Here is a 27,111-nt window from a genome sequence, read left to right on the forward strand (position 1 = left end):
AATGCTACTTCTTATCTTAGGGATGCGAAAAAAAAGAAAAAAAGAATAAAACTGGCAAATATAACTGATCAAAAACGATCCAATCATGCGGGTTTTTCTGTCCTTTTAAATTAGTTGTTTATTTATTCAACCATTTGCGTATTCATCTATTTGTTTATTAACCAACAACTTTGAATGTCAACTTTATTTTTTTTATTATTTTTTTTAAATTTAATAAACATTTATTGAAGAAACATTTGTACAAAACTAAACTTACATTACATTACTCTACTTACATTACTCAACATCACTCTACTTATTACATTACTGTACTTATTGGATAAGTCACTTTTACTTATTTCTTACTTATACTAACAGTCACTTAGTAACAGTTACTTACAGCGTCATGTTACTTACATAACGTTACTAAACAGAACATGACTTACAATACATTACAATACAAAACTCGCAATTCGCTAATTAAGCTCACTTGCCTACCTATAATTACTTAAGTACTTTACGAAACGGCACCTTAATTACCTTCTACGAACACTACATAGTAAATTTAGAGACAGTGTTGGTAGGAAGAAAAGATAAGATTTTGGGCTTTGATTTAGTGTGTCTGTTTAAATTGGCTGGTTAAATCAGGAAAAAAGGCTTGGCGGGAAAATCTGTGAATTAGGGATGAGCTACTTTAAATTCCTGCATGTTTGGTTTCTTGTCGAAACATTTTCAAGGGTAAATGAATAATTAGATTAAATAGATTTGATTAGAATAATTAGAATAATAATGAAAAGGTGTAGTCTGTGTCTTGGGAAATCGGTTAGGTGAGTTAAACGGGGGATGTCGTTAAAAGTTATTTGTTTATTTGAAAGTGTAATGTCGGTGTCATTTTCCTGGTTGAACCAGGTTAGCTGCTACTACTATGGGCATTTTTTTGTTACGGTACAATTTCACCAACAGAAAGAACACTATTAAACAACTTTAATATTCTTACTAAGGAGCGACTCTTAAAGGAAGTACACTTTTATGCTAAATAAACTTATTTAAGCCCACTACAAATTACATCTTAGCTCACCACTGACACAATCTCACAGTTGCCTCCCAAGTTCCTCGAAATTAACAATCTTCCACAGTAGCTCTCTTTCATTAGAACTCTCTGAAAAATCAGTCACTACCGACATCAACAACTACTACTGCTGCACGATTGAGTCCTTTGTACAAAGTGTTCCAGATAATTCCAGAAGCTTACAACAACCATTTTGGTGGTGTTACACCATAGCTACGCAACCTAATAAAATATTGCAGAAAGTTCCTTTGTGTGCATGTCAGCATGACTACGTATTCTAGAAATTTCTAGAAAATGATAATTTCAGTGACTATCCATAGCTTATAGTTAAAAGTAATAGCAGTGTTTGATAAGAAGTTTATAAACTAAGTAAGTGAAACAAAGCAGTCATCAGCATACGGAGCCATTAGGAATTTAAATTTATAGATTGGTTTATTTCGATGATTCTTGCCTGCAAATATACGATCGTCAAGAAAATAAACTTATTATCATAAAAATGATAGGTTACAAAGACATCCAGTTGAATGCTTAAACAATAATGCAGACACAGACCTCTTTTTACCAGCAGATCGTAACTCAGACCGATCGTAAGCGACTTATTGCTGTTAACTAAGTGATTGTTCTAAGTATTTGGTTGTTATTTCCGATTGGCTGAATCAAGTTATTTAACTTAAGTACAATTTCGATTCAAATTCAGCACATGACTGCAATTAAATTGCCCATACATTCCCAACCTCATTTGGATTGACCTGTGGGCTCTTCCTTGTGGAGTTGTCCTTTATAGAAGATGGAAAAACGATGTTCATCTTTCTTTTGAATCGCTCTCTGATCTGCAGATAGACGAGCAACACGAAATATGGTTCTTAGCACTCGAATATTTATTGAAACACTAAAACTTGATGATATAAAGTTAATAATCAGTTCAATGTTTTTCTTACCTGAGTGTTTCGCATACAGTGTAGAGCGAAAATCAGGAAACCCTGCAGCATAAAAATGATTTCAAGATCATTAATTTTTACAATATGCAAACAAATTAGTCAAATATCTATTAAGATTTCCAAGAAGGAAGGAAAGTTGCACATCTTATAATTGAAAAAGAAGTCTGCCTTCTCTTCCATAGTTGACACCTTTTTGTTTTAAAAATTCCAAAGAAATGTAATCTGACCATCCTAATGGTGTCTCACTTGGTCAGAAAGAGATTAATGTCTTTTTACAGTTACCATCGAATACTGACCTGAGTAGAGTTAAGTATGGTGAAGATGTAAGCGAAAGCTTTATGAACAGGCGAGAGGAGACCGAATAGCCACGTGACACCCAGCTGGGGAATCATCACCACGCATGTTTTGATGCCAAGACTAGGAGTTAGAAAAAAACATTCTTTTACTTTCCTCTGACAATGAATTTTCATTGTTAAAAATTGTGATGCCTTACTGATTACGGAATAAGGAGGCTAGGCAAATATAGCTCAACAGGGGGGCATGGCAATCTCTTCCACTATTTGGTTTTAGTTTTATGATGTGATTCTCACCGTATTTGCTGAAAATGGTGGTCTGCCTCTGTTGGCTGCAACAGATTGGTCATCTCCCTTATTACACGTAGGAGTATCAAAATGTTGAGCTAAAGTATACAAAAAAGGTGATTATTTAGATATGGATGTCGAATAGCCAAAGCAGGGGAGGATCTTTGCTAAGGAAGTTATTAATTCGCTAACAAGCGTGGGATGAAGAGTAATTTACAGGGAATAGATACCCCAACCGGGGGACCGCGATTAGGAGCTTCGATCCTATGCCAATGAGCAAAAGAAATCGCGCACAAAAGTGTCTAAACTGAACGAACCACGCCAAGTAAAGCCTTATGTTAAATTATAGAAATTATATAAATATATCCTACTCTTCCTGCTCCCTTCACATTTTTAATTTTTTTTTTTGTGTTATTTTTTTTTTTATGAGTTATTTTTGTGTTGAAGGAAGGGGGAGAAGTTTTTTTTTCATACTGTGTAGTAAAAGTTGGAGAATTTATGAAGCTATCTTATGCCTGTGAGGACATTGTCTCCACAGGTTTTTCTCGCTATTGAAGACCATCAGTAGGTTAAAATTGACCAGCATCCCCGCAAACAGCGGCTACGTTCAAAGCTTTTTGTGAGTAAATAAGAAAAAAGAAAATGGTAAATATTGTCTTGGGTCATATTATAAATACTTAATTCGTTTTAAAGAGCAGAGGAAAAAATCTTTAGCAGCAATTAGTCCAGGTATACCGATCACAATCACTAACACTAATCATTAACTTACAACTTCAATAAAAGCCACAAAGGCGACGAATATCCAGATCAGGTTGTTAGTAGAGGAAAGCCAGCAACTAAACTCGAGGAAGTGAAAAACAAGAAAGAAACACAAATTGTTAGAAAATAAAATGATACCGATTTCAAACTATATCCAAAAACAAAACAAAGAATTAAATAAAACAAATTAAAAGGAGAAGAGCAAGAAGAAACCCTTGAATTTTTTTCTTACTATTTATCACTCGTGTAGCTTTGTAACCCTTCTTTTCCAGCAGCGATGCCAAGTGAAATGGCCACCATGATCAGTGGAAGACCTACCCATAAACAAAGGAAGGATATCAAAACATTTTACCGCATGACAACACCAGATTTAGCGATCAGAAAGTATGGGTACAGTTACCAGTGCATGTTTTAAAATAATAAACTTGCCCCATGACATGACGTGATACATGTACATCTTGGTGTTAATGTTGTAAACTTTCACAACGAAGAAGTAGAAATAAATTCCCTCGATCAGCATCCAACAGAAAGCGGCCATCAAGAAATACTGCATCAGAGCTGCTATTGTTACACAGGCAGCCTGTGGAGAGGACGAGTTTTCGTATAATTCTTAACGTGCTTCTTTCGATAACATATTTGCGGTGCAAAGACCAAATTCATTCTATGGATAAAAGGAGAGGCTACTGACTTTGTTTCCTGTGGCGTTTATTCCAGCGAGGAAGATGATCTGTCCAGCTCCAAGGGACATAGAAACACTCAGTCGAATTTGAGAGAGAGGTTTACGAACATCTCTGGTAAAATAATATTAAAAACAAGAAGAATGAATGAGACAAAAGCAACAACACTCAGAAAAAAATGGCAAAAAATTAACTAAATCTTGACAGCGAAGGATAGAAGAAAGTCAGTAAATAGCTCCAGAGAGAACAAAAAAAGAAAATATTGCGAAGAAAATGTCTAAAGCCTAAAAACTTCATAAAAAGCTAAACCATTAGTTGTTCAAAAGTTCGTGATGGGGCATGAAATGTAGCTTGAGTTTGTGAATTATCCGACATGACTGTTCTTGTTTGCATGGAGACTGACATTGAGATCTCTTTTATCACCAGCCTTGTTGAGGGGAGTTAAGAATCTACCTCATTATTAATCGAGTGCATTGCTTACGTGAGGCAAGAATAAAGTATTAATGTTAAAAGTATCCCGATTATGGAAAGGCTCAGTCCCACGTAGGTGGCAACTTTCAGAACTGTTTCGTCCTCCTCGGTGAGCTGTGTCAAGAAAAGAAAAATTAAAGGACAACATTGAGTTAGTTCATTGAGACCATAAAACTATTAAGTAAGGCAAAAATAACTTTATTACCTTTGTGCTACCGTCATAGTCCAGTAAGACAGCAAAATGCGTCAAATGATTGCAACTGCAAACTGTTTCTTCTGAGTTACTTTTTGACGTAACTACATGACAACCTTCCTCTGAAAAGCTGTCACACATGAAAAAAGAGTAAAGTTAAAAAATTATTCATCGTTTGGGTAAAAGGTGATGTTTGAGAATTTTGCGCTAAGATTTTCTTCCACTGTAGTCATATTTGCGAGAACATTTCAATCAGACTTCCATTCTCTAAAAACGACAACATGTTGGCTTTCAGGAAAGTGTTAATCTGCGCAAAAACATCTGAGAAAGTTCATTCATTGTCCTACATACTCAATTTAATTTAAGAAGGAATAAATACTATGCAATAATATATTGTAGTTTTTTACCTTTTGCTGCGGCTACTCCAAAACATACAGCGCTTCTCTGCTGTCAAGACCTGAAAATAGATTTTATCTTGTCAGAATAAATCAAAACAACGCATAGCAGCTAATTTTCATGTTACCTTTAGGTTTTTGAAGTTTAGGATGACATTTTCTCGCAATTTCTCTGGCTTGGGGTCCATAGTTACGGCCATTATCCTGGAGTTGATATACCTATGAAGAAATTGTATTTAAAAATGGACCAGAACCACGGAAGCAATATTACATATTTTTGGTAGATTCAATTAGCCAATTTTTCACGAAGGTGGAATGGTCAGAGACAAGCAGGGAGTCTTCCAACCCTAGTTAGGGTTTTTGGAAAGTGTGTCAGTTCAGTTTAGTTGAACTTAGATCTTATGTGTTTCCGTGTTATGTGTTTTTAGAAGTAAACGACATGGAGTAATATGAAAATAACGTCACCTTTGGTTGTCTGTTTCACTCCTTATGGCTTGATCTGTCAGAAGTAGGTCATGCAGATCCTTGTACAAAAACGCAACTACCATTGATCCTTTAAACGCCCCAAGAATCAACAAAAAATGTTTTTAAACAACAACAAAAGAACAATATTGAAAAGTTTATCAGGCTCTGAGGTATGTGACATTTTAGGGAAGGCGAATGATTGAAGAAGATAGACTATGTAAACCAAGGAAGCGCCTTTACATGAAGCTTTATTTCAATAAAGAAATTTCTATTGGAGAAACCAAGGTAATACTAAAAGTTGTAAAGTTACCACAGTAGTTAATACGAACCATTTTTCTCAAAATTTGAAGAAGCGATATCGATTCTCGCTCGCCATTGTTGTTCCTCAAAGTTGAAGCCACTTACATTCTGGCGATAGGCTTTTTGAATGACCAAAACTGTCGGAGAGAAAAAATGACAAATGAAAGCACCTACGGTGAAATTTACAATAGTACACTTACACAAACCTCCATTTTGCGGTGCACACAAATATTTCATAATCTTATTGGTTGGAAGTGTATTGTATGCATCCTATTTGCCCTTCAACGACTATTCGACACATTCAAAATTTGAAGAAGCGATAGGCTTTTTGAATGACCAAAACTGTCGGAAAGAAAAAATGACAAATGAAAGCACCTACGGTGAAATTTGCAATAGCAACACCAACACAAACATGCGTTTTGCGGTGTACACAAATATTTCATAATCTTATTGGATGGAAGTGTATTGTTTGTATCCTATTTGCCCTTCAACGACTATTCGACGAATTCAACCATTTTACAACGTTTTTTCAATGTAAAACTGATGAAAAAGTGACTAGTACTGCATGGACTAAAATTATGAAAACTCAATTCGTTCCTCGAACCGTTTCGTTAGAGAACTATAGAGTTCATTTGGAAATTTTTACAAGTACGGTTAAAAATCTTGCATTTATGTGCATCGCAGACGATTGGCAAATTTTGAGCTCAGTGTACGGTATGAAGTAAGCGGAAAGTATTTCTAAGATTTGACAATTTTAGTTAGTAAAGTATTACTCACCAATCTATTATTTAAGAAAAGTTTCAATAAACAGATCGAGAAGAATGGTTTCACAATTTGAAGGATTCCTATTTTCTCTTGTTGATTGTTTAAGAGAACGTTCAATTGCCTTCTCCACCGCGACAAATCAAAGTATCAAACAAATTGAAAAAAAATAAACAGGTGAATCGATGACATCCAACAATAACATTTCTGATAAGTTGGGTTAATAGCTGAGTTCTTACATCATGCCATAGGAAATTAGAAAACTCAGTGGGACAGTCAGCAAGTTAGTAAGTAACAGAGGAATAGACTTTGAAACTAAACAGGATTGAAGGCCGCAAACTCACCCATTTTGGGGGAAACGATCCTTTCTGAAAGCCTCATTCCTCTCAGGTGTCGGTTGCCGTAATTAAGAGCAAATTTCTCGACGGCCTCTGCCACCTCAAAGATGGATGTTTTCAGTGTTTTAACCTCTTCTAGGCCGGCCTTGTCTTTTGTGACGTTCTTGATTTTTAAGGTGAAATCTTCAAACATAGTAACAGCCTCCTACAATTACGTAAAATATTTCCAGGTCATTAAACAGGCAGTCTCATACTGTATTTACAATTCATACTAAGGATCCAAATGGTGTCCAGGGTATTCATTGGCCAGAGAACTCTTTTGGGGGCCTAAATTATTTTTTAAGCTTCACCATTTTTACCTCATATGGCTTAACGGTGGTTTATCCTTAAAGGTCAGGTATTTACTTTTTTATCGTTTAAAAACATATACCAAAGTTAAAAAACCTTTAAGTCATATAGAATTAGATACCTGTAGGGAAGTCCTTCTGGTAATATTTATTCCGCCAAATTTTGATACATACTCCTTTGCCTAAAATTAGAAATATTCTCTCACGTTTGTAAACAGAAGAGATCTTAAAAAACGACAAGCATAAAAACGGTAAATGAATATTTAGAGAACATACTAGCTGTTCAACTGGTGATGGCGATGACGATGACGATGGCGATGGCGATGGCGATGGCGATGGCGATGGCGATGGCGACGGCGACGGCGACGGCGACGGCGATGGCGACGGGAATGGCGATGATGAGGGCGATGGTCGTGGCGACGGCGACGGGGACGACGATGACGATGCCGATGGTGATGATGAGGTTGCAAGGTCTATTCTGGGTGATAGTAAAGGCGACGAAGTTACTGAAGATATTGAGGAATCTTGAAAGAAAAATGTTAATCAAGACCACATCATACAAAAAAATTGCCTTACTATTACACTGCGAGGGCAAAACTGCCAGCGGAAAGGGGAGTAACAAAATGTCCGCTAATAACGTTCGAAACTATTGAACGCACTCGATTTTTTAGTAGTTATACAGAAAGCTCCTATTTTTTCTTTAGCATTTTATTCATCTTTGGCAGACGTCTTGTAAGATTATTGCATCAGGCTATGTAAACACGAAAACCATTTTACATTTCTTTTATAAAATAACTAAAGAAAGAGGAACGAAAACCGTGTTTACATACGCTCATGTAAAATGGTTTTATGGCCAATCAGAGCGCGCGTACTATTTGAATTATTTTATAAATCTCGCTGAACGCACGCTGATGTATGAACCAATTTTTAATTGACTATCTTTTAGACAAGAAAGCGTATCTACGCCCTCCGAGGATATATGAGAACTGAGGTAATCCTTACTAACCTCGTTATAGAGTAGTGGTTGCTGAGTCGATCGAAATGTCCGCCATATTCGAATTAGATGCACGATGGTCAATTTATTATGTTCACTGCACATTTTGCATTGCATTGAAATTAGCCCCTACAACTTTACAGTTCAGACGATCAGATACTAAAATAGAATACAGTAAACTTCAAATTGATTCCCCTATGCGAAGAACAAATAAGTCTGCAAGTCTGTTGTATTCGTCTTATAAAACGATAATTGGCATGGTTCTTAACCGACATGAGTCAAACTCTTCCCAAAAAGATAACGCTCCTCACATCATCACGCGCTATCATCTAACAAAGCAATTGGACTGATAATTCTTTGCAATTGGTATTCACCATCAGTTTCATAACTGTTGTTATTTGTAAAAGTGATTGTAACAGAACCATCTGTAACTTTCCCCTATTCACAAGGTTAAAGTTAGACATGCATATCGTGAGAACGTTCACTGAGATTGTTTCAAACATATTTTAATTTACGCAAAGGTAAGTGTAAACTTGATTTTGACTGTGTGAGGGTTTTTATAATTTCTCTCGAGAGCACCACAAACGTTAGCAGATAACGTTTTATATTGCCCTTAAGCGCTTCTAGTGCCTTTGAGTTTACTCAAAATAACATAAAAAAATAAAAATAAAAACAACAACAACATATCAACTCACCCTTGGGGATCTCACAAATATAAGCGTGCTGTTTCTTCCAACTTTCATTATTATGAGTTCCAAACACGCCCAGTTCACCATTACGGAACCTCTTGTACATGAAAGCCGCGTCGTGTTCACCACTTGGCTCCCCTTGTCCCCATTTGGAAATAGTCAGCGGTCTTCCACTCACCCAGGTCCAATTCCTGGCCCTTTTTCTTAAACCAATTCTCCATTTATTTTCATAGTTCGTAGTATTTCGCCTTTGAATTTCGTCATTAATTAAACCCCATTCTTCTTGGGTTTCAAAGGAAACTAGGTCCCCTCCTAGACTTGAGCAAGTGTGTCTGCCCCAGTACCAGGACTCTCCATCCACCGAAATTATGTACCAAGAGTTTTTGAAAGTTATATTTGGGCATTCTACATGATGATGAAGATGAAAACAAAAATACCAATTATCCTAATGATGATACACAAAGTGATAATTATAATAGCATTGATAATATGAAAAGATTATAACCACAATCACAATAAAGGAAAAAATGAATGAGACAGAAAACGTGACTCATTCCCTAATTAATTCCTTTTTCTTTTTTTACATCATATGTATTTGTTTGATCAGTGTCAATCAATACAATACATCTTTCTTCACTACAGCGTCCGCCACCCTGATATGCTTTTGTGGACTAGTTAACTTCACATCAGCTAAGATTATTTGTGAATTCATGTAATTTTGGTGGTCGAGTTTTTGAATATTAATTAGTTCCTCGTTGAGCTGACACCTCCCCCACTCCGCCCCCTACTCTTCCTCCTCTATCTAATCAGACTTAAAAAATGTAAAATTAAATGTGAATGTAGGTTCCCATAAATATGCAACTGGAGATACGCATTTAACCGTATACAGTTGTTACGGGCAAAGAGCAAAACTTTAAAGTGCACGCGACAACCTCAAAAGATTATCTGGGGAACGATAATCAATAGGGACATAAAAATTAAAGATAAATTAATTAGGGTTAGCTCATGCAGTTTAGAATTTAAAGTCAGTCTTGCAATCAAAATAGGTTGTTCAAACCCGTGATGCCTCCTCCTTAAAGTGACATTTCCTAGATTTCCCTGAATTCCTGAGGTAAAGTCTAACCATGACCTAAAAGCTACCAGCAATACCTTTCAGATTATCGCTTACACTTCCGACACGCTTTTTTCCGATAACCTTTGTCAAAAGAACTGCATTTATTATTTTTTTTCTCAGAGGGCACGGTAACGGATCCTGGAATCTTATTGGTACTTAATGCGGTACGGGTTTTCCTATCTCTGCCCACGGGCACGGTATCGCTTGAGCGAGCCACCGATTTCATCTCTAGCTTTGTTGCCATTTTTCATAAATTTATGTCGTTTTGCCGGCTGGACAGTATTTTTAAGCAAATCGTTTTGGAGAAAATCAAGCCGATTGATAACTTATTCATTCTCTCTTTCTCTCTCCCAGATCACTTTGTTTGACTGCAAAAAAAATTGGTTTTGAGATGAGTATTGGTAATATGATATGGTAATATAATATGTCATTAGATGGGTTAACGTGCGGCCTTAAAGCCACTTGTAATTAACCAAAACCTTACTAGAAGTAACTCAGAAAGTTAAAACGTGAGGTATTTCTTTACAATTGAATTAATCAATAGTAATTTCATTCATTATGTGCCTGAATTCTCTCAAACAATTTGTTCCTTGGAGAACAGTGAACGAGGTCTTCTTTACTTCAAATACGCTTTCGGTAAGTCTTTAGAAGTCCGTTCAAACCGGGCATTGGTAACTGTAAATTTCGCATCAGTAAAGAAAGGAATTCAACGAGAAAAAGCTACTTTAAAATTCCCCTTTTGATGAAAGACCAGAGTTGCACTCGCGATTGCAGCAAACAAACGAGCGAAATCCCACAACTTCAAAACATAGATTTAAATTCCTTAAAGTTACTTTCCAGTTCAGCTTATTTGCCAAACCAGCGCCGTTGTCGTTGTTGATCTGTTTTAAAGGGTGCATGCGCTTTTTTCTTACGCGCTTTATAATTGACAGGTGTCAAATTGTGACAGATACTTGTTAAAAAATGTTTCAAAGTTTGTTTGAAGGCCTCTTAAATTACCTTTTCCATTACCCGAATAAAAATATTTCGGCGAGGCCTCTTTTTAATTTACATTACCTCAATCTGTTTCAACCACCATTTACTCGCTCAAAATTTGTTCAGTTCAAGGAAGGTTTTGCCGCACTTACAGCCCTAACTCATTAGGGCTCTTAAGGAAAACATTTTGTTGATTTCAAGAAAAAAAACTGTTTTTCACCAGCCTAGGTCGGTCCGTATTGGGAAAAACTGTGCAATTTATCTCAACTACCGGTGCTCAAGACCTTGGGCACAGTGTTACCCAATACAGACCTTCCAGCCGGTGAATAACATATTTACCACCGACTTGTACAAGAAACACATACCCGGCCCACAAAAAAAAAGTGTTTCGATGTGTTATGTTCAAAAGAACAAGCATACACTTACTGAATTTTTGAAACATGTATCACGGAAAATTTCATGGGCAGTGTGTTCAACTACTTATGCGCGCCTAAAAGTTCATTTATCGCTCACACGTACAAGTTGGGTGAGATGAGTATATTCTGTGAACGACGTTTTTTTACTTTTAAGAAGCAAGAGCAACTTTCATGACACAAGTGCAAGACTGCTAATCTTTCAGCACATTATATACTTTATGGTTGGAATGTGATCTTACCTCCGGGCATCTCGCAAATGTAGGCATCTCCTTCATCATTCCGAGAGATACCATTAAAGAGGCTCCCATTAATGGATATTTCCGCCCTTTCGTCGTTCACATTTGGTTCAGAATCTCGCCATTTCAAAATACTCAGCTGTTCTCCACTCTTCCATATCCAAACCCCGTCTTTCTTCTCCAAACCAATGAGCCACGCATTAAAAGTCGAAGTATTCCAAGTAACACGTTTTTGAATCTCATAATTGATAAACTGCCATTCTTCCTCAGTCTCGATGGAGACTAAATAACCTCCCAAGATGGAGCAGACTTCATTGTAAGAAAACCTGTAAATTTTGCCTTTCGAAAATATGTAAGAGGAGTTTTTGAAACAGGTTGGTTGGCACTCTATGAGAAGAAAGTAAATGAATAAATAAATAAACGAAAAAGTGTATACTATGATAACAATAGTGAAAGCGATAATGATAAAGACGAGAAGGTCTTTTTTGTATCATTAATTTTAATAACAAACGATGGGCATCAAAACCCTCTACATCAATGAAGCAAATATTAGAATAAGGCTAGGTTTTAAAAGTGGATCTTGGAGAGATCAGGGTAATAGCACCGTTATTCTTTGACTTTTTGTTTTGCTTTCCAACTCACGTTTTGAATCGCAATCCAATGTAATTTTAACAGGAAGTTCATAACTAATTAATATGATACTAAGTTAGGTATTATCTTTTTTTCCCGACCATTTTAAGGAACATAAATATTAAATTGGAATGAAGCTGCCTTACCTGTCCCTGGCAATTTCATCAACAAACGAAGGATGTCTGTAGAAGAGAAAATGGACAAATAAATTGCTTGTTATCTCAAGAGTAACATTTGAAACAATGAAAAAGCTTATTAGATTTCGAGTAAAACGAGTACTAATTCATTTTATTTGCTACATGCCCTTTAACATCTATTCATGAATTTTATTACCTTCCTAGGGAGCTGACGGAGAAATTATAAAAAAAATGCAGTATCTCCACAATTCACCAACTAGCTCAACAAAACTTGTCACATGTGGAAACATTTTTAAGGATACGATAGACCCTTAGGAATGTCCTTCGGAAAATTTTTTTGAACGGGTTATTCGGAGCGCAACCGAACTATAAATGAATGAAAAGGATGTAAAATGTGCTATCCAGAGAAAAAAATGTTTCGTTTGAGCTCGCATTTTAAGCGAATGAATCGGGTATCAAATCTGAGCGCTCAAATAAAACTTCTGCACAATTTGAATCTTGAGGGGTTGGTCTCCAAAATTTTGTGAGGATTTTTCCATATTCTTGGGAGTTACAAAACTATGGATCAGCAGACCGCGGAACCTGCGGAACCTCCAGAGCCCATATATTTTTTTTAAAAGAAGAGAAATAAAGAAGAATAATTTAGAAGAGAAATATGTTTTAATTAATCAAGACGTTCAACATGGCGAGCAGTAAGCAGTCATCTACTCTGAGTGTTACTAACAGAACAATAATTTGAAAGCTCTAAAGATTTGGGTACCGCGATATCTGATTAACGCCTCATCCGAACGCTCTAAGGACACCTACTTTCCACTATATGGAATCTAAAAGGCTTCAGGAATCCAATTTATAAGAGATCCATTTCTGATTAAGAACTGAAAGTTCAATGCGGAAATCTTTAAAGTCTGTTTTGTTTTGTTTTAATTAACAGTGCCAAATATCCGCCACCTGACTATTTTTTTTCTGTTTGGTTTGGCTGAATTTCACAGGACGTTCCAAAATGGATATAAATGTGTCACAAATGGAAAGTCAAGATATAATTAAGGTGGTACTAACCTAGAGTACAACTTATACGAATGTGCCATTACGGGTGATTATTATTCAATTATTTTTCATTGTAAGGAAAGAGAAAAATATCGAGAAACTAATAATAACGATAATGATGATAATTAGCTTTAATAATTAGACAACAACTAGGGAGGACATGTTAAGAGTTTGGTATGTTTCGTTATTAGAGTTCCGTAAGGTAAAGATCGAAATAAATACTTTACAAATAAAAGTCAATTTTGACGGTTTCATAGCTACCGCAGAACAAACAGGAATAACTAGGGTCGTACTCACCCAGCATACAACATATCACCGGTGTTTTGAACATTTTGCAGGATTCACTTATATTTGATTCACACCGCGTGAGAGTTGCGGATTTGCGGCATCCTCACAAAAAGCCTTTCGTACGAGTTAGACTTTAATGCAAATCATGATCTCTGAACACATGTTCATGGCATTTTTTTCTGTCATAAACGGACCAATGGACAAAAAGCCACTTGCACCTGGTGTGGAGCATTGTTTTTCTAATACAACCAGAAAACTTCACAGCATTAAAATACTTTTTGTAGTTCAAGTGATGTAGAAGAAGCAGCTAAAAAATATGTGATGGTAAAAACGGTAATTTCTTTATGGGCTCTGTTAAATGAAAGTTGGCTTAAACAAAATTCTGTTTTATCAGCGAGCAGCTTAAGCTAGTATGCCATCTGTTCGTTATGTATAAATAGAAATTATTGTTATTTATTCATCTCGCCTATGACATGCTAATTACTTCGTATGCCTTTAAAACAATTGTGGCTAACGGCCAAAGTTTAGTGTTCAGCCTACAAAACAACTCTCTCCTAGAAAAGCGTCATGCAGACAATCACTTTTCTGTCCAAATGTTTGAATTCCAACAATTTAGAACGAGCGGTGAGTCAAAAGCTCTTAGTGCGAGACGTTCTTGGATCATAGTGATGTGCTCTGTGGGCGAGACATTCTACTGTCCCAGTATCTCTCCACGCTCATAGAATGATCGATTATTTATTCTGGAATATTCGCTCGTCTTAGCTGCGATATATTAGGTCAATCGAAGCTTGAAGCGTTTTGACCTATCGTGTTTGAGCAGTGTAGAGTGGAAAGTGCTTGTTTACTCCAGAATAATTCTTATTTTAACTTCTTCCGTCATAATCGCACGCTTCGTCATCTATGTTTATTTATAAATGGGTATGACGTAAATTAGATTATTGTAAACTGTTAAGCACATCTACATAATGGACTCCTTCTCTCCCTCATTGAAATTCCTCTGCAATGCTAAGTTTCACTGTAATAATATTTGAAAACCAGGCCTATCGAAATATTCTGCATTTCTATCGCTAAGCTTTTTCCTTTAAATTGTATACCCTGTGTAAAAGTTCTTTAATCGTTGTTTAATAATGTGTGCCGAATAGTTTATAATCTCTTGGTTTATGCCATTTAAGGCTAACATTGCGCCAATTCAATTCCAAATTAATCTATGTGTTTTCGATTTAAAACGACACTCCTTATTTTAGGAATGCGAAAAAAAAAATGGGTACATGTAACTGATCCAAAAAAAGATCCAGTCATAAGGGGCTTTTTCCTGTTCTTTCTAAAGAAGTTGTTTACTTATTCAAACATTTACGTATCGATCCATTCATTTATTAAGCAACAGCTTTGAATGTCAGCGTTAGCTGCCAGGACTATTAGTATTATTTTTAACAGTACAATTTAAAAGACAAAAAGAGCATCATTTATCAACAGACCCAATTAATTTATTAAACAACTTTTAATATTCTTGCCAAGGAGCGACTCTTAAAGAAGTAGAATAATTATCCTTAAAGAGACAACCACAAACTATTTCTTTGCTCACCACTGACACATTCTCGAAGTTGTCTCCAAAGTAACTCGAGATTAACAATCTTCCACGGTTGCTCTCTCTCGGTATAGCTTTCTGAAAAGTCAGTCCCTCCCGACAACAATTACTACTGCTGCACGACTGTGTCCTTATGTACAAAGTATTCTCGCAAATTCCGGACGCTTACAACTCAACGATATTGTTAGTGTTACATCATAACTATTTAACCTAATAAAATACTCCAGAAGGTCCCTTGGTATGCATTTTTGCATGACTGGGCATTCTCGAAATTTCTAGAAACCAATAGTTTCAGTCATTATTCATAGCTTATTATCTAAAGTAATAACAGTGTTTGGTGAGAAGTTTGTAAACTCAATGAGTGAAATATCGAATATGAAATAATCATGTAGTAAGCGCAGAAATTTAGCGCGCAAGAATCGAAAGATAAATACATTCAATTAAAGCTGCGTGCTAGAGTGCATCTTAAAGAAAGACAATTGGTGATATCTTGGCTTAAATTCCCGCCTTGTCTGTAGTGGACTGTGGTCTTATTCGAAGGAAAGTCATCAAGATACTGAGCTATTAGAAATTTGAATTTATAGATTTGTTTATTTCGATGAATCTTGCCTACAAGTATGCTATCGCCCAGAAAATAAACTTGTTATCGTAAAGAAGATAGATTACAATTACAGTTAGTTGAGTGCTTAAACAATTATGAAAAGAAAAACCTCTTTTTACCTGCAGATCGCAAGTCAGATCGATCGTAACCGACTTTATGCTGTTAACTAAGTGATTGCAATAAGTAATTGACTGTCATTTCCGGTTGGCTGGATCCAGTTATTTAAGTTAGGTGCGATTTCGATTAAAACTGAGCGCGAGACTGCAATTTAACTGCCCATACATCCCCAACCTCACTTGGATTGAGCTGTGATCTCTTCCTTGTATAGTTGTTCTTTATAGAAGATCGAAAAACGATGTTCATCTTTCTTTTGAAACGCTCTCTGATCTGCAGATAGACGAGCGACGCGAAACACGGTTCTTAGCACTAGTGTTCGGATATCTATCGAAACACTAAAACTTGATGATATGGAGTTAACAATTAGTTTAATTTTTTTTCTTACCTGAGTGTTTCGCATGCAGTGTAGAGAGAAAATCAGGAAACCCTGTAGCATAAACATGATTTCAAGATCATTAATTTTTACAATATGCAAACAAATTAGACAAAATACCTCTTAAGATTTCCAAGAAGGAAAGAGAATTGCATATCTTATAATTAAAAAAAGAAGTCTGTCTTCTCTTGCATAGTTAACATAATTGCTGTTTTTAAACTTCCAAAAAATATCATGTGACCATCGTAATGGTGTTTTACTTGGTTAGAAAGTAAAATAATGATAGAGATTGAATAATTTTGGCAATTAGCATCGAACACTGACCTGAGAAGAGTTACGTATGGTGAAGATGTAAGCGAAAGCTTTATGTACAGGCAAGAGGAGACCGAATAGCCACGTGACACCCAGGAGGGAAATCATCACCACGCATGTTTCGATACCCTTTCTCGGAGTTAAAAGAAAACATTCATTCATTTTCCTTTGACAATTAATTTTCATTTTTAGATATCGTAAGGTCTTACTGATTAAGGAATGAGGAAGTTAGGCGAATAGAGCCTCACAGGAGGACATGGCTGCCTCTTCCACTATTTTGTTTTAGTTTTATGTTGTGAATCTTACCGTATTTGCTGAAAATGGTTGTCTTCCCCAGTTGGCTGCAACAAATTGGTCATCTCCCTTATGACTCGTATGAGTATCAAGATGTTGAGCTGAAGAATACAATTGGAATAAATTGATTATTTAGATATGATTATCGAATAGCCAAAGCTGGAGAGGATCCTTGCCAGAGACGTTACTAGTTTAATAACAAGCGTGGGATGAAGAGTAATTTACAGGGAATAGAGATCCCAACAGGGGAGCTTTGATTATCTGACAAAGTGCGAAAGAAATCGCAAACTTAAGTGTCGAAACTGAATGAAAAATTTCAATCTACTTCTCTTACTGCCCCTTTCATCTTGTTCAATGTTTTTTTTTTTATGAGTTATTTGTGTGCAAAAACCTGTCTTGGTAAATCAATGTGAAACAGTAAGAAAACATTAACAAGGAAGGGGAAGAATCTTTTTTCTCATACTATGTAGTTAAAGTGCGAGAATTTATGTAATTTTGGTAGTCGAGTTTTTGAATGAAGAAATGTAAAATGGTTTCCGTGTTTACATAGCCTAATGTGAACACGCGGGTGGTTGAGAGAACACGAGATAAGCGTAAGAAACCACGACGCGAAGCGGAGTGGTTTCCAGCTTATCGAGTGCTCTCCCAACCTCCCAAGTGTTTACATCAGGCTATGTAAACACGGAAACCATTTTTCATTTCTTTTATAAAATAACTAATGAAAGAGGAACGAAAACCGTGTTTACCTACGCTTATGTAAAATGGTTTTATGGCCAATCAGAGCGCGCGTACTATTTGAATTATTTTATAATATCAATTAGTTCCTCGTTGAGCTGCACCTCCCCCGCCTCCTACACTTCTTTCTTCCTCTCCCACCTGAACAGACTTAGAAAAAACGTAAATGAAATGTGAATGCAAGTTATCATAAATGTCCAACTGGAGATGCGCAGTTAACTTAACAAAGTTGTTACCTGAAAGTTTGTCGGAAGAAAAGAGCAAAAATTTAAAGTGCACGCGACAATCTCAAAAGATTATCTGGGCAACGGTAATCAATACGGACATAAACAGTACAGATAATCAATTGGTGTTAGTTCGTTCTTTTTCTCGTTTTCATACAGTTTAGAATTTAAAGTCAGTGTTTTAAATAAAATAGGTTGATCAAACCTGTGATGCCTCGTCCTTAAACTAACATTTTCTTAGCTTTCCCCGAAATCCTGAGGTCAAGTCTAACCATGACATAAAAGCTACCCGCAATACCTTTCGGGGTTATCCCTTGCACTTCCGACATGCCTTCTTCCGACAGCCTTTCTGGAAAGAACTGTATTTATTTTTTGTCTTTCTCAGAGGGCGCAGTAACGAATCCTGTAATCTCACTGGCCATTAGTGCGGTCCGGATTTTCCTATCTCTGCCCACTGGCACGGTATCGCTTGCGCAAGCCCCGCACTACATGCCTAACTTTGTTGCTATTTTTCGTAAATACATTTCGTTTTGCCAGCTGGGTAGTATTTTTAAGCAAATTATTTGACAGAAAATCAAGCCGATTAACAACTTATTGATCCTCAATTTCTCTCTCTCAAATCACTTTGGTTGCCAGCCAAAAACTTGGTTTTTAAATGAATTTTGGTAGCAAGTATGTCATTAAATGGGTTGACGCGCGGCCAAGAAACCATTTGTGACTAACCTAAACCTTCAGTAGAAGAAGCTCAGAAAGTTAAAAGGTGAGGTATTTCTTTACAATGGAAATTATTAGTGGAAATTTCATTTATCATATATCTGAATCTCTCAAACAAGTTGTTCATTAAAAACCAGTGAGCGAAGTCTTCTATACTTTAAATACGCTTTCGGTAAGTCGTTGCAAGTGCGTTCAAATCGGACAGTCGCTTCCGTAATTTCACAACAGAATACGAAGGAATTCAGCACTAAAAAGCTGCATTAAAATTCCCCTTTTGATGAAAGACCACAGTTACTCGCGTGATTGCACTAAACAAACGAGCAAACTCCCATAACTTCCAAATATACTTTTAAATTTAATTACAATTACTTTCACGTAAGTTTATTTGCCAAACCAGCGCCGTTGTTGTTCTTGTCCTTTTTTCCTACGCGCCCTCTTATTGACAGGTGTCAGATTGTGACAGATACTTGTGAAACAAATGTTTCAAAGTTTTTTTATAGAAGCCTTTTAAATCACTTTTTTTAATACACAAATAAAAATATTTCGGTGAAGCCTCTCTTTAATTTGCATTACCTCAGTCTGTTTCGACTACCATTTATTCGCTCAAACTTTGTTCAGTTCACGGAGGATCTTGCCGTAATTACAACACTAACTCATTAGGGTTCTTTTGTAAAACATTTCGTTGAGTGTGGAGAAATTCTGTACAGTAAATGGTGTTAACCCGGGGGTAACATGTAATAATTTAGTTTGATCGTTCGGGTGAGTGTAGTCCTAAGAAGGACTGTTGTCGGTAGTGGTGACTGACGTTTCGACAATCTATCTAAAGCCCTGATGTGGTACGCCCTGACGACAACTCACTACGGAGAGCAGTTTACAGGAGCTTCCGATAGGAACAATTCTGGCGGCGCCCTGATTATCAGTAAAGATTTTAACTCTCTTGTGTTTCAATTAAACAACGTAGGAAAGCAATAAGAAATAAATAGCTTTCAGTTCGCGGAACGTAGAACTTTGGCCGATATCCTCGGGTTCCCACATGCCGCTGAAAACGGTGCCGTCTAGAGAAGCTGAAAAGCAGGCACTACTAAGGCCGAAAGGAAGAACTGCAGAGGTAAAATATCTAACAACGCCGGAAAAGGGCCAAGCAAAACCGAGATACTTTTGGTGATCAAGAAAAATATCAACATGATGGTTGCCGAACTTAAGGTCCCATGTGAAAAACCAGTGTCCTTCATCCAGAACTTGGGATAGCGAGCGCAAGTCTTCATATTTGAATCTGGGTTTAACTAAACAATTGTTGACGCGCCTAAGATCAATAACGAGACGCAACTTCTTTCCTTCCGCGACTGTTAAAGGATTCATGAAGAACGGAGGAACGAAATGCTCAACAATACAACCATTATTAAGTAGCTCGGTTATTGCTTCGGCCACAAATTCTGGATGCTGAAGCGCAGATCTGTCGTTCTTTAGAAAGCACTGTGAAGGATACTGGGCAAAAGGTAACCTGCAACCACGCCTAATCATGTCAAGCACAAAATCTGAAGCATTTAATGCTTCAACCCAGAAATTAAGCGAGGATTTCAAGCGACCTTTGACGCCATTGCTACCGCCTTTAACACTAAACTCGTCGCTAAAAAATCACACTCAACCTGCTGGACATCAGTATCATCAGTGGTCAACAAACCGCGATCTAGTCAATCACGGCGAGCGCTTCTCTTTGAAGTGTCCGCAGGTTTCGTGCATGTCAAGCTCAAATGACCAAAACCTCCAAACTGAAAAAAGGGGAACACACAACAGCATGAAAATAAAATCCACAGTAGAAAAATAAAAGAACAGTGGAGTAGCGTGTGGCGTTAGCAGACCCGAAGGAAGATCACTAACTGACAACAGCTATATATACGACACGCAATTAACGCGTATCGCGTAACTGAAACACCTAATTGTCTAACACAATAAAGAATACCAAATACAGAACGTGCAGAAAACAAATATCTGCTAAACTACGTACCGCAGATATTTCGATATTCTGCACTAACCTAGTCTATAGAACGAAATACTGCAAAACAGCAATTCATGGAGAATATTGGATTATGGCCTGAGTGTAACGCCATAATCGACGAAGTAAAAACAAGGCACCAAACGACGAGCTGGTGTAGCTTCCGAACGAGAAGCCAAATCCTTAGACGAGAATCTCGACGAAGAAGCCGCGCAGTGTACAGCGGAGGAACCGCTTCCTTTCTCGTCAGAACGGACATGACGACGCTTCTCTTTATTGATTTTTCTCTCGGCTCGGTAAATTCTCTTCTCGTCGTCGGAGTCAGAGGTGAGTTCGTCAGACAAATATTCGTTAACGGTCGCCCATCCAAATTCGCTCTTGTCAACTAGCTTAATCAGTGGCTTCAACACGCTTGGAAACTAATTCAGTACCTGACTCCTGGGCAACTTTAACTTTCTCGTACAATTTCTGCTTGAGAGCGTCGGATGCTTCGTCTAGTTTATCCATCACCGGAGGGAATGATCCAACTGCTGCTGGTTTCCTTTCCTTTTGCAGGTATATTGTTCGCGCCGAGCTCTCTTGGCTGCTTGTTCAACGGAAGAGCTGTTCTCCACGGAAAATCGCTTCGCGAAATCGCCAAGCCGAGATTCAATAACCTATAGTGAGGTTATCGGTTAAAGAACCCATCGATTCAGAAACGGTAGACCGTATAACAGCACCGACAGAAGGATCTCAAACTCCATCGTTCCGATTAGAACGTGCCCTAGCTTCCTCAGAGTTGCTCATGCTAAAGAACGGTGGAGTGAGCGTGTGGCGTTAGCAGACCCGAAGGAAGATCACGAACTGACAACAGCTAAATATACGACATGCAATTAACGCGCATTGCGTAACTGAAACACCTAATTGTATAACACACTAAGAATACCAAATACAGAACGTGCAGAAAACAAATATCTGCTAAACTACGTACCGCAGATATTTTGATATTATCTGACGAGAACAAGTACCTTGACCGTGTTTTTTCTAAGAACAACTATAACGAAGACTTCATCCGACGAAACACTCACCGATCTTGACCACTACTACTACCGAACCTAACGACAACGCAAATCCTACGACTACAGCAACTATACCGCACATAAAGGGCATATCTGAGAACATCTCGCGCATCCTACAACCATTCAATATCCGCGTCGCTCACAAACCCATTACCACACCACGTCTGTTACTGACTAACGTCAAAGACCCAGACGAACCGAGGCACAGACAGGGAGCAGTTTATAAGGTCGACTGCTCCGACTGGCACGCCTCCTACATCGGTGAGACTAGCAGAAACCTCACAACCAGACTGACTGAACACAAACGAGCGACGAGGAAAGGCGATGTCAACAATCACATTGCTGAACAACAGCGACTTACGAACCACAGTATTGACTGGGACTCTGCGCAATGCCTAACCCACAACACCAACTACTTTCAACGACTGACTCTGGAAAGCTAACTTGGAACAGACTCCCCTCAACAGGTGTCAACCACTATCGGCACCATATAAACGACTCATCCATGACATTAACATTACAAACGAACCGAACAGAACGACCTAACTTTACTAACGGATCGAGACTGATCAATCACGACCGACGTACGCCACTTGAGTTTTACAGCCAATAACATCGCGGCAAAGCCGACAATCAGTTTAAACAAACCGGACTAAGAACATTCGACTGACAACAACTATTCACTTGACTCTGAAGATGAATTCCGCTCAGGTTGTCGAAACGTCAGTCATCACTACCGACAACAGTCCTTCTCAGGACTACACTCACCCGGACGATCAAACTACACTATTACGAGAAATTCTCTCTTGGTCACTATTGGGAGTTAATGGGTTAAGATCAATATCCATATTCTCTAGACTCTTCACGATAAATTTCCATTGGTACTGATGAGGAGAATTCATATTGTAATCAGAGCATCTTGAGTTGGCAATCTTTTTGTTATTTTCATGTTCTTAATGAATGATTCAGCAATATTACTGGAGGGAGAACTTACATGCTGACTACCCTTGGGGCTGATAGGGTTAATTAAGCAGAGAGAACCAAATTAGTCTATTGTTTCATATGTAAGCCATGCTGTGTTCCCTATTTACCAGGACATGTGTATAAAACATGGTCCAAAATGAACACAAACATCACTTATTTCAAAGCCAAGAGTAGGATTCCACATTAGAGTAATATTTGAATTAAGTTAACTGGCAATTGTAGAGTTCTGAGAACTGTATTTGATAATTAAAAAACAAACTCACCGTCTGATTAAATTGGTATTCGTAAACAAAGTAATAGCTAGCTCACCTGATTGTAACATGAAGAAAACCCAGTAAGGACCCAACCAGTCTGTTGTCAGTTGTCAGACAGGCAAAAAATGGGTAGGACAGGATCCTGTATACAAGAATAGCGACAATATTCTGAAAAACTAATTAAAACAGACGAATTAATTTTTTTTTCTGCTAGCTCATGTTGAGTGTTGGACTGCTGTGCAGGTAAAGGGGGTAAGTTTGTATAGAAACTGTGGTGCTGTGTCAGTGGGAGAGTATAACAAGGTAATTTAGAATTATTGACTGAGTTGATAATGGAAATTGGCCACTTTATAGAGTTTAAAAGCTGACATTTCATGCGCAATAGCCCTTCATCAGAGCAGTTGGAGGAACTGTGGGTTGTGTGTGTATTTATAGGCAGAAAATGGAGCTATGCTATTGGTGGGAATATGGTGATGAGAAAACAAGAATAAATTAGTTAAATGAAAAGCATTCATTGATACCATGTGGCTTAAGAGTACCTGTTTGAAAGATAAATTTTGTTCTGGAGTTTTGCAGCCCTCCAAACTGGCTTATATAAATGTATAGGGGAAGGCTGCAAAGTGCCATATGCTGCCCAGAATTATTAGGGAGATTAAAGTATCTAGCGACCGGTTTGGATGTGTCCTTGTCATCTCTTTTTACATTGCAAAGGTGCAAAGCCCCAGACCACAAAAACCCTCAGGTCTTTAAATAACTGAGGAGAATGTGCTGCCTTTGATAGAACATCTGCAAATGGTTAGATGTTCTAGTCTTCTCAGCTAAGGATGAGAAACCATAGGCCCTATTCTCTCCTACATCTTCTCTGTACTGGTTATAAGCAGGGGACATTAACCCTTTAACTCCCAGAAATGATTAACAGGTAACTTCTCCCTATAATATTCTTACATTATCCTGCAAACAGGTGATGAGAATACCCAAACTGCTCAGGTAGAAGACGTTTTCTTGATCTAACAGAAAAGTTCTCATAACTGATGAATATGCAATTGTGCAGCAGCTAGAGGGGAGAATTAATTAATAATCAGATCTTGAGAGTTAAAAGGTAAAACAACTGACAGACTTCAACAAAGAGTAACAAATGTGGCTCCCAGTGTGGTCATCTGGCATTGTTATCATTTATAGAGGCCCACATTTACACCTGCTTTTAAAAGCCAAACTGAGCCAGCCTGTCTAAATATTCCAAATAAATTACTTAATATCAAGTTCACACCCCATCACAAATGGAGGCTAGGTGCCCAAGGGGCCCGGGAGCTGCAACTACAGTCACACCCCAAGGTGCTAGAACACCAACTGGCCTATCCAATGCTAAACTGGCAGCTTGCTAAAATTGACCCCGCAAAAGAAACTCTGAAATTAGGGTTGAGGGGGGAAACACCAAGAACCACTATCCTTAAGGACAAGAATCCCATGCTACAGAACAGCAAACACAACACGGGCACATGGTGCAACAACACATGCACTGATAAGGTATACCACTGGATGAGGACAGCCTCAGGGCCTTAACATCCAAAGGAGTACTGCTGCAAACTCTGGAGAATGCAACAAATACTGCACGGATGCTAACAGCTGGCTAAGACACAAACCAAATGCCTGAAAACCCTGACAATGCCTGTATTTCCTCTTAGTCATTTAAACTGTATGTTAAATTCTATATAACTATATTAAAATTTGTTCATAAACTAATACTGGCCCACAGTAACTGAGTTAACCTAGAGCTACTATAGTCTTTAAAATGATTTTAACAGTGAGAGAAAAAACAAAGCAAAACAAACAAACACTCAATTTGTTCAAAATCAGGTTGCCATGGTATGACCACTTACCCTACACCCATCCAGCTGGGTCAGGCATTTGAAAAATTCCAGTTTTTGGTTGTAAAAACACCTTCAGGCATGTGCTGGAACTGGCTCCAAATATAACAGCAAAGGTGAATCTGTTGCCAAAATCACTTAAAAAATCAAATGGTCTGAAAGGAAACCACACAAACATTGGTAAAACAGTGGCACTCAACTAGCTCACTTAAAAATACACTCCCATTAAACCCATTCAATAAGGGAATGTGTTTATATTCTGACTGAAATGGCACAATTTCCTGATAGATCAGGGGTGGCAGAGTTTTTGGGTCAATTTTTGCTGTGTATGTAGTCCGCTGGCCTCTCAGAAAACCTGCCCCATTATAGTCTACCCTGTGGCCAATTATACACCTCATTTGCTAAGTGAGTCACTTTACGGGAAGTGTTATTTTTGTGATCCCATCTACCCATGTGCTGCTGGCCTCTTGGAATACCTGCCCTATTATAGGCTATTCTGTGGCCAACAATACACCCCATCTGCTAAGTTAGTCACTTTACCAGAAAAGTAATTTTTCCCAACTTAGTCAATTTCTGTTTATAGGTGCATCTATCTAGCTAAACCCAAGTCTTTTAAGTAGGTCATGATCCTAAAATGAAGCAACACATTTGTTTACATGAATTTAGAACACTTACTTTTCATCTTCAGTGCATTAATATTCTGGTACATTTCAATCTAATTTGAACCTTCCTATTTGTAAATCCTTACTTTGATGTAGGAAAATTTTCCACATCATGAAAATGTATTGGTCCCCAATCTAGTAACTCTATTGAAAATGTAACCCCATTATAGCTACATGTAAGTGAGTCATGAAAATGCCACCCAAACCAACAGCACATCCCCCTGCCTAGAATTACAAGTAGCAACTTTTTCAAAAAAAAAGTACATGTAGCTTAGTGTCACTTAGACTTAGTGCAACTACTTAAAAGTACACAATGATTAGACTATATGTTGCTGACCTTCAATATAAGCCTTGACCTTTTTGCTCTATTAATCAATTCTGTACTCACATCAGCAAACCAGGATATCCATTGCAGTTATGAAGTCCAGATTTGACCCTTGACAAAGGCCAGTATAAAAATGATGACAAACTTAAAAATAATAATAATACATGTAATAATAATGATCAATTGTGCAAGCATGAAATTACAAGTGAAGTATTAGCAAAACATCATCACCTTTCTAACTTTCTGATATAAAACAGGAGGGACGGGGGCACTTATTCCAGAGGGGTTGCTTTTTGGAAGAAGGGTGCTAAATCAAATTATTATGATATGTAAACAATTTTGTCATCATTTTCTGATGAAGGTTACTTCAGTATTTCATTTACAGAAGGAAGAAGACAGCCAAGATCAAACAGACTCTCTTTGATAATTGTGAGGCACCTAAATTGATAATTTTGAGAATGAAAATCTGTATAAAAAGATCCACATACAATTTCAGAGGAAATAACTACACGAGGCTTACTGTAATTTAAGACACGGAACAGAACGAAAATGAAGATCTGTTATTTTAGAAAGAGAGACTTTCAATTTGCAAAACAAGAACCCGTGTGGAACTCCACTGTACGGAAGGATGAGAGGGTCTATTAGGAACCTCTAAGCCGTCGAAAAAATTATCCACAACCGCAAAACCGCAAAAAAATTCGATCAAAATCGAAAACCTTATGCAAAACCGTCAAAATCTATAACTGTTCACATCACAGTTCTCAAAACCCTGATGGATCCGATACAGTGTTGACAAGTGGAACATACAGAGGTTTCGCGGCTATTCGAGATCAGTGGCCGCTTGGATCGAAGAGAAACCGGAATCCAAATGGGAAAATCCGAAAACCACTTTGGAAACCAAATCCGAAACCCATAAGATAAGTATTTATGACGAAACCGAAAAACATATGCTAAAGAACGGAAAATCCGCAAGCCGTAATGAACACACAATCTGAAAAACCAAAATTCCATGGCACAAAAACCGATCCTAAAAAAATATCGAAAATCCCAATGCCCCCCTTATGGATGAACCGGTCAGTTCAGTCCAGAGCTCATACAAATGATAACACAACAACCATTATTATTACTGAAAACTCAACGAAAACTCTTTTTATCGTTAGTATTTTCCAATCAGAAACATGCTGCAAAACAACTCTAGTCACGCGATATTTTTCAGGG

The 27,111-nt window shown here is 37.6% G+C and overlaps 2 protein-coding genes and 1 pseudogene across 3 annotated transcripts in view; 1 reads left to right on the forward strand and 2 right to left on the reverse strand.

The window, feature by feature from the left end:
* The window catches only part of LOC149051840 (replication factor C subunit 1-like), a 362,202-nt gene that overhangs the window by 325,697 nt on the left and 9,394 nt on the right, over positions 1-27,111 (forward strand). The gene's annotated exons all lie outside the window — the stretch shown is intronic.
* LOC113687116 (uncharacterized) lies at positions 170-14,227 on the reverse strand. The gene is made up of 21 exons (XM_089195793.1): positions 13,807-14,227; positions 12,475-12,510; positions 11,702-12,085; positions 8,964-9,362; positions 7,551-7,798; positions 7,397-7,456; positions 6,934-7,132; positions 5,857-5,964; positions 5,528-5,615; positions 5,191-5,281; positions 5,075-5,124; positions 4,680-4,797; positions 4,485-4,588; positions 4,015-4,117; positions 3,756-3,906; positions 3,559-3,640; positions 3,337-3,403; positions 2,577-2,665; positions 2,283-2,403; positions 1,987-2,028; positions 170-1,878 (listed from the first exon to the last, which is right to left on the reverse strand). Exons 1-21 carry the CDS (start codon positions 13,838-13,840, stop codon positions 1,759-1,761), a joined length of 2,694 nt encoding a protein of 897 aa, XP_089051919.1. The 5' UTR covers positions 13,841-14,227; the 3' UTR covers positions 170-1,758.
* LOC149051860 (uncharacterized) lies at positions 17,970-21,877 on the reverse strand (annotated as a pseudogene).

This window comes from Pocillopora damicornis, chromosome 1, assembly GCF_964200805.1.
Source record: "Pocillopora damicornis chromosome 1, jaPocDami1.2, whole genome shotgun sequence".
NCBI classification, from domain to species: Eukaryota; Metazoa; Cnidaria; class Anthozoa; order Scleractinia; family Pocilloporidae; genus Pocillopora; species Pocillopora damicornis.

Bases quoted from the DNA above. Each gene is read 5' to 3' on its own strand.
- LOC113687116 (XM_089195793.1), bottom strand. From the start codon at position 13,840: ATGTTCAAAACACCGGTGATATGTTGTATGCTGG. The intron at 5,282-5,527 runs GTGACGTTATTT...ATTTCTTCATAG, and splicing joins AGTGAAACAGACAACCAAAG to GTATATCAACTCCAGGATAA. The intron at 3,641-3,755 runs GCAAGTTTATTA...GTTTATGGGTAG, and splicing joins GTATCACGTCATGTCATGGG to GTCTTCCACTGATCATGGTG.